The sequence below is a fragment of the Boleophthalmus pectinirostris genome, unplaced genomic scaffold (assembly GCF_026225935.1).
Source record: "Boleophthalmus pectinirostris isolate CB_2022bp ecotype Guang Dong unplaced genomic scaffold, ASM2622593v1 HiC_scaffold_2, whole genome shotgun sequence".
NCBI classification, from domain to species: Eukaryota; Metazoa; Chordata; class Actinopteri; order Gobiiformes; family Gobiidae; genus Boleophthalmus; species Boleophthalmus pectinirostris.
In genome coordinates this window covers 4,618,671-4,626,890 of record NW_026571152.1, presented here as the reverse complement: position 1 = coordinate 4,626,890, position 8,220 = coordinate 4,618,671, and the positions used below count along the sequence as shown (strand labels likewise).

Genomic DNA, 8,220 nt, shown 5'->3' with positions numbered 1-8,220 from the left:
CCTCTTGTGTTCACTTTTGGTTAATCCTCGAGTATTTAAACACCTGTTCCTTTGTCTGGTGGGTTAGTTTTATTCTGTTGAGTTCTTGTTAACCCCAGTTGGGCCTGACTTTTTTGTTAAATTTGTCTAATTTTGAGCTTTGGCTAAATTATATCTTACCTTATAAGTTCCAGTACATACTTATTTCCAATACTCAATACCCCCCCTCGCACACACACACAAACACACACACACACAATGTCCACACTGTCACAAACCCATCACCTTTGTCCCTATTTGTATGTAATCTTCGATCGTAATGTTTGTCTTGTATCTTGTATGTTGTTTGGTTCCTATTTTTTGTAATGTATGTAGATGCAAATAAAATGATAAAAGAGTAAATAATACCTTTTGACCTTATTAAATTTGAACTTCTTATTACATCTTTTTCCGCACCTTTTCGTTTTTGCTTATTTAGATTATAAGTATTTCTATGGGACGACAGCAGAAAGGAGTGAGTTAGCAGATTAAAAAAAAATATTATTTATGTAAAAATGCAGATTAAACTCACAATTCACAAATTTAATCTGCCTTTATACAAGTACACTGTTTAATATTTTAATAGTAATTGTAATAGTAGTTTTTGCGTGAACTCCCCCTAAAAGTGTCATCTTGTGAGTGCAGTTTAGGTCAGATACAGAGAGTTTTAAGAAGTTTTTAATTGACTAATTGATCAGAAGTTTTTATTCAACCCTTTTTTTTTGTCAACTACAGCCTTACTAGCAAAATTATTAAATATGAGACAGCCTCAGATGTAAACTATGACTACATCAGAATTAATCCAGGTCTAAAACATGACTAAACCAGAACTATATAAGGCAAGCACAAGCAACAAGGACAAAGTCTGTTTTTTTTTAAATATCAAACCTCTTTAATAATGACCTTTAAGGCACACAGACAGTTTAAGGCCTCTGTGGTATTTTTCTTGCATTTTTATCATCTCTATGCAAAGACAGTGCAGGTTTTACTGACAAAAAATCTTTATCTAAATGTTATCAAAGCTCTGCTCAGTTTTAAAGTGCTGATATTCTGCCCTCTGCTGGCCAAAGTCACTCTGCAAAAAAAAAAACAACACAAATATGGGGGGCAAAGTAACTACTTAGAGTTTTTGGATAATTGTACTTTTTTGACTAAATATCTAAACCTGAGTATAATTCTAGCCATGTAACTGTAATTAGCCGCATTAAAAATGAGTACAGCACAAGTCTGACTCCCAATCCACCACTGTCTCCTCCTCTTCTTCTCTCAACCCACACACATAACAGCACCGCATCGCCTGGCTCCTGCTCGGATTGTCCACAGCTCTGAGAATATGCACTACAATTTAATTCAGCTTTTAACTGTTTAAAATAAGACTGACCTGTCCAGGCAGAACCACACGCTTTGACAAAAACTTTACAAAGACGAGGTGGAAACGTATCCTGTCTTCCTGAGTAACAAGAGGGCCTGAGTAACAAGATGATTAACCAGTGAGCGACACATGCTCTGTTCGGGTGAAAACAAACATGGCGGTGAGCTTCCATTTAAAACAAAGCAGAAAAATCTACACCAAGGACTGAGAAACTGCCTTTTTTCTGCAAAATCAACAGTCAAAGCACCAAACACTTATTTATCTGAGGTAAAATAATAACATACATATTTTGTTCTGGATAATATGAGAATTTTCAAGAGATGTCTTCCGCATTTGAGTAACATGTGATACAAATGTGCTGTGGTTGGACCGTTCCAAGTGGATTCGGTCAGAATGTAGAAGGGACTGGCCAGTAAAATCCAAAATGCTATCAAAGTTGTGTAAAAATAACTAGTAACTCACTAGTAGTCATACGTTTCAGTACTCTGAGTTGTAGCTATCAAACTGTACTTTTACTTTACTAGTACAAATTTTCAGTAGCCTACGCTTTTCACCATTTACCATGTCTTATGTTTGACTACAGTTAAAAAAAGACCCTTTTACACTCCTTTCATTCCATATTTTCTAATCATGTGACCTGATGACATCATTCCTCCGGCGCTCCGAGCAGGAAGTGAGGTCGCAGCAGTGATATGATGGGATTCTGCGGCGAGCCTCCCAAACAGTACGCCTCGTCCACGTTCACGCCGAGGGTCCGGAGCGATCGGAGGGACCTGCTGCAGCTGTTTATGTCTCTTTGAGAGGAGAGCAGGACCAGCGACAGAGGACTGTCCACTACTCCAAACTTCTGACGGATTTTACCGAGATGAGACCAAAACATCTGCACAGAAAAATAAAGACATTATGGTTTAAGAGAGGCACAAAGCAGATGAACAAGAATAAATCAATTCATACCCAGATACTATAAAACTAGCCCCAAAACTAGGTACTCATTAGAGATCGACCATAATGGATTTTTTAAAGGCCAATGCCTAATCCAGAGTAATCCATGGCCCATATATACGGCAGATTTTTGGTCATTTTCCCCAAATGATGTAATTTAATGTATGACAAACAAATTTACAACAAACTTACCTACAGTCTACACTTACCACAAACCTTCACGAGAGCAGTGTTGTCATGTTATGCATTTTAAGCATTTCAGCATTTAAATAAAGCTTTTTGTGTACTCAGGTTGGCCAAAACAAAATATAGGCCTGTGCTGGAGCTTTGAGACCAATAGTCGATTAAAAAGTTAAATCATTCGAGAAGATATCAACAGAGAAAAATTATATTTAAAAAAAGGACAATGCTTATTAGCTTCAGAATTATCTTGATCAAAATCAGAACAAGAATAAGTCAATTATGGTAAATTTTTTTTGTAAAAATTACATTATACTGGATAAAAATTATATGAAAATTGCTCTTGCATACCGATCCTTTTACTTGGAACAGGAATCAAAAGTAGTTCTTGAGGCATGTTTTGAAAGGTGATGTTGGTTTGTGCACAGAGCAGTTGACAAGTAGTTCTCAGAGTAGGTTTGTTGTGGCAAAAATCATATATCTCTTGAAGATAAATAATGAATCCATCTGCGAAGCCTGATGAGTTTTTGGAGTACAGACCAAGGTTTATTCTTGTTACAGCAGATATGGACAGAGCCTAGGACTGACCTGGCCATAGCCCAACAGCCTCTCTCCACCAGCAGTATGTCTGAACCACATCTTGCCCCATCTTCCAAGTATGGCCCCAGTATCTGCCCCAGTATCTGCCCCAGTATCTGCCCCAGTATCTGCCCCAGTATCTGCCCCAGTATCTGCCCCAGTATCTGCCCCAGTATCTGCCCCAGTACCTCCCCCAGAGCATTTGAGCTCTGAGTATTTATACAGAAATACAAGTTACATACATATCAAAGCAGACTGACTTTGGTTTCAGAGGCTGGTACTAAATGAACACACAGTTGAGGACAACAAAAGGCTTCCTGAAGGAGGAGACAGTTGTGCCTGATGAACCTTTACACATGTTAATGATTTGTCTGGGTTTCAAGTAGAAATCACATTCATTTACACAAGACAGATTGAAAGAAATCTTTCCATAATCTAAATTTCTATCACAGGGGGGTGGCAAAGCACTGAGCTTTGAGTTGCAAAATGACATGGAAGATAAGATTTAAAAATTATGCCACTCTACTTATAAAAATGTAATAAAAACGGTACTGGTGAAATTATGACAAATACCACAATAAACTACAATATTTCTGTTCAACTTTGAAATTATACAGCATCAGTTCTATTCTGCAGTGGGGTCCCAGGTCAGTTGTGGATGGTTATTTTGGTGATTCCGGCCTGAAAAGTTTGCTAACCCTATAAAAGCTATCTATATATTCCTTTATTTTGCTTACAAAGTTTATAGAGGTGAGCTCAGACTTGCACAGATACACCGTCATTTCAAGGACTAAACCCGGACTAGAAAAAGACCAAATCAGGTCTATGTCCGACAGTAAGTAAGTAAGTAAGAAAGTCTTTATTTGTATAGCGCTTTTCATAGATATTTTCTGTCCCCAAAGATGCTTTAGAGAGCATTATTCAGCATTATTCATTCAGCATTCATTCACTCGTTATTCGTTATACGTTCACTCTATACCCTGGTGATGGTAAGCTACTATTGTAGCCACAGCTGCCCTGGGGCACACTGACAGAAATGCGGCTGCCAAGCCAATCGGCTCCATCGGTCCCTCCGACCACCACCATCACTCACACACACACCACTATCATACCAGGCAATGTGGGTGAAGTGTCTTGCCTAAGGACACAAAATGATTGAATTGATTGTATGTTTTGGGGAAACCGGAGCGCCAGGAGGAAACCCATCCAGACACGGGAAGAAACATGCAAACTCCACACAGAAAGGCCCGGGCGACCCGGGGATCGAACCAAGAACCTTCTTGCTGTGAGGCATGAGTGCTAGCCACTCAGCCACAGTGCCCCAAACCAATGTGAATGCAATGAACCCAATCTGCCGACCTATACCCAGCGGGCCTGCCTGTGTACCTGTGAGGCCTGATGACGTCCTGTGTTCAGTTCAGAGCTGGGATCCAAGATGGCGTCTCCACAGAACATGACTCTGAGCTGCTCTGAGGGTCCACAGGCTGAGAGAGGCCCCAGGATAGCGGACAGGACTCCTGCAAACAAAACTAAATATCAGCATCTAAACGTCGTATATTATATTAAACTGACTCCAATGAGCTTTTAGACATATTAAAATGTTGTTACCTCAACAAAAACACACCTGGAGTTGTTTTGTCTCATTGAGTAACCCTTTATTATTAGTCTGTCTACATCTCCAAAGCACAAGATGCTCTGTTCCACCTTGTGATGTCATGAAGAGGCAGTTTTCAAGTTAATGTCTACCTTTACCTTTAGTTCAGTAGATATTGGCAAATGATTCTAGTGAACGAGTATGGAGATTAAAAACACAGTGGACATTACCACATAACAGTATTACCACATGACATCATAAGGTGGAACAGTGTTTTCTGTTTTTAGAGAATGACTCTGAAATATACAATATATGTGTCAAACATATGTGAATGAAACAAAACACAATTACAGATATATTTTTGACATTATTTAACATTATAACATACCTCAGGAAATAGTGTAATATAAACCCTTTAAAATATTTCCACATTTTACACAAATTTGTACTTTGAGACTATGATTTTTTGCAGTGGTCAAATGCAGAGTAAACTACATAGATCATGGTCGTTGGTTTATAATAATAATGAACGCACTAATTACTTTTTGAAGAGAGTAATCAGATTTGTACAAACCAACACAAGTCTCCACTTATACAAAGAATGGTTTAGACCAGGACAATATTGTACAGTGAGATACATACAGTGTATTGTTAAATTCATGTCTGACCTTTGTTTGCTGCTTGTGTGGCCTCATTTGAGTCTGTCGTCAGAAAAAGCTGGACTTTATTTTCCAGTAAACTGTCAGTGATGTCGTCCTCACCAGAAAAACTGAAACGGTGGATTTGCAGACCTAAATAAGAAGAGAGGAAAGACAGTCTCAGTCTGCCCCAGGGCAGCTGTGGCTAATGTAGTAGCTTAACATCAAAAGTATGTAGAGAATGAATAATGACTAGTGTAGTGTAGCACTTTGAAAGGCTTCAATGCACATTACAAGTGTAAGGCATTATAAAATGTTAAATAGTAATAATAATCATTATCATTTTAATTGACTAAAAAGCCTTTGCAATTTGTGCTATGTAACAGAGATCACTCCTGTGGAGTGTTTGTTACACACTCATTTGTGTGCAGCTGAGCTCCCTGTGACAGTGAGGTGTTGCAGATACCGTGGGCTCTGGTCTTGGTCTGGACCTGGTCTCTCTGGACTCTGTTTGTGCAGATCAGAACCACCTCAAACTCAAAAGACTCAGAGCCAGATGAGTCCAACTGCAACAGGCGCTCGTTCACTCTCTGCACCGCCTACAGGGCAAAAGAGAAACTATATAGTTAAGCTATAAAACATTAATATGGGTCTACGAGTCTTTATGACTGTCTTTAAAAGTCTAATACTTACCATTATGGGCTTCATTGAAAAAATAAATATGTCTAACACTAAAGATGGTCATGAAATATTGTGAATGTTGTTTTGAAGAGAAAAAAATGTACAAGAACAGTTAAGGTAAATGAAAATGTATGTATTTCCAAATATGGGTATGATTTGATATTTCTGTGTTTTTGTAAGTAATTCCAAACCTCAGCTCATTCTGTTTGAGTGAAATAATATTGTCTGAATATGTCTGTATAAAGATATAAGATATAAGTTGCCATCTGAATGAAAAAAATCTGAACTAATCAAGTTTTACTAACAAATCAAATCAAATCTATTTAGTCTCCTGCCTCTGACCCAGGGTTGACCTTTGACCTCTAACCTGTAGAAGAGGGAAGGCGACTCCGGCTCCTTGAACCTCTTCTTCTTCTGCTCCAAACACGGCGCTGTGAGAGACCGCGATCACCAGAGCATTTTCTGCACTGACCTGAAGAAAACAAGAAATCTGATTATAGACCATTACATCTTCATAATTCTATGCTGTCCATTCATACTGAGAAGGTTAGTGCTTTTTTATTTCACATAACCAGCTATCATATACTGATTAAAAAAAAACCAACAACAATAAAAACATTGCAAATACTCCTCCCAAGACGTATGTATTTAATTCTTTGGGCAACTCATTCAAAAATATATTATTAATAGCTAATTATAAAAACAAGGTTGACACCAAGAAAAACTTCAAATTGCCTAATCTCTTAAAACAACATTCTCTACAGAGCATATTAAATTCACACATATTAAAATACTAATAATAAAAAAAATACTGCCTATATATTAAATAAAGCAGTTACTAACCCACCTTGTAAATAAATAAATAATATAAATATAAATGCCATATAAATGCTCTTTAATAGGCAAATTCTGAATCATTTAATATTTTCTTTATTGTAATTTTTGGAATGTATGTATTTTGGAATTGTTATACTGATTTAAAATACAGTGTTTTTATTTAAAAAAAATTTTATTCCAATATGTGGTGGTAGTGGGACACAAATATATGAAATTACATTTAATAAAATAATAGTATAAGTCACTGCACACAGTAGTAGCAGTAGCAATAGAAGTAGTAGTATTAGTAGCAGCAGTAATTGCAGTGACTCGAGCTTTGGTATTTGTCAGCCAAATATAGGTTTCCATGTCAAAGTGACTTCCTTTTCTTGGACTGGTGGCCTCAGTGGAAATGTAAAAATAGAAAGCCTTCATGTGTGCCTTTGGGAAAGACTGTGGGGCAAACTTTGTTTACACACTAAGTTCCTGCAAAACTAGGCCACGTACACATTTCCAAATTGGTTTAATGTATATACTTGTATGTATTCTTTATTTCAGACAGATTATTTGGTCCACAATTATACAATAAAAACAAGATAAAAAAATAAAAATAAATAAAATAATACATGACACATAATTTGTTGGTTAAGTTCATGCATCTGTCAAGTGACTCAAAAGGGAGGCTGTCATTTTGGACCTGTATATCATATACTGTGCTCCAAAAGCAAAAAAAAAAAAAAAAAAAAAAAAGATCTGACGAAGGCTTTTTGCCAAAACATTATTTAAAAATAATAATAAAAAAATAAAAAAAAAATAAAAAAAGCTTTTGGACATCAGCCATCTGAGTGTGCTATGCATTTTTTAATTTTTATTTTACTGTTCCTTGCATTTGCACCTCCTCAAGAACTTTAGTGTGCGTTTTCTGTTTCATTTGTTCAGTTTTAAGGTTGACAATTACAGTAATTCCACCTTCTGTTTACACTGCACTGCTATTGTGTTATTGGGCAAAACACATCACACACTTTACCAGTTGGTGATGTTAAAGTTTGCTGCTGGTTTGATTTGCTGGTGCACATTTCCCTCTGTGGTATTAAAATATTAGTTAAATGCAATGATCAGATACAAAATAATCCAAGTTTTTACGATTCCAATTGATGATTTAAAATGATACGCTCCACCGAGAGTTACCTGTTATTTATGTCATTTACCTGTTTGACGTCTGCATTCTCAAGTGTTTCGACCATTTCCACTTCTGCATTCACTTTTTGCAGCTTTAAACCGGTTAATAATTCTCTAACGGGTTATCTTGACCCCTTTCGCCACACCTAAACGCGAAACAAAAACAAACTTTTCTAAATCAAGCCAAAAGCGTGAAGCATAAAACTGATTTCCTGCTCGCT

At 37.0% G+C, this 8,220-nt stretch overlaps 1 protein-coding gene across 1 annotated transcript; it reads right to left on the bottom strand.

Annotated features, from left to right (window-relative positions):
* Nucleotides 1-886: 886 nt before the first annotated feature.
* LOC110163787 (cytosolic 5'-nucleotidase 1A-like) lies at nucleotides 887-8,213 on the bottom strand. The gene is made up of 6 exons (XM_020928794.2): nucleotides 8,029-8,213; nucleotides 6,372-6,476; nucleotides 5,790-5,922; nucleotides 5,354-5,476; nucleotides 4,478-4,608; nucleotides 887-2,270 (listed from the first exon to the last, which is right to left on the bottom strand). Exons 1-6 carry the CDS (start codon nucleotides 8,062-8,064, stop codon nucleotides 2,037-2,039), a joined length of 762 nt encoding a protein of 253 aa, XP_020784453.1. The 5' UTR covers nucleotides 8,065-8,213; the 3' UTR covers nucleotides 887-2,036.
* Between the last annotated feature and the right edge of the window lie 7 nt (nucleotides 8,214-8,220).

Bases quoted from the DNA above. Each gene is read 5' to 3' on its own strand.
- LOC110163787 (XM_020928794.2), bottom strand. From the start codon at position 8,064: ATGGTCGAAACACTTGAGAATGCAGACGTCAAACAG. The intron at 5,923-6,371 runs GTTAGAGGTCAA...TTTGCCCTGTAG, and splicing joins TCGCCTTCCCTCTTCTACAG to GCGGTGCAGAGAGTGAACGA. The intron at 5,477-5,789 runs GTATCTGCAACA...CTTCTTATTTAG, and splicing joins GACCAAGACCAGAGCCCACG to GTCTGCAAATCCACCGTTTC.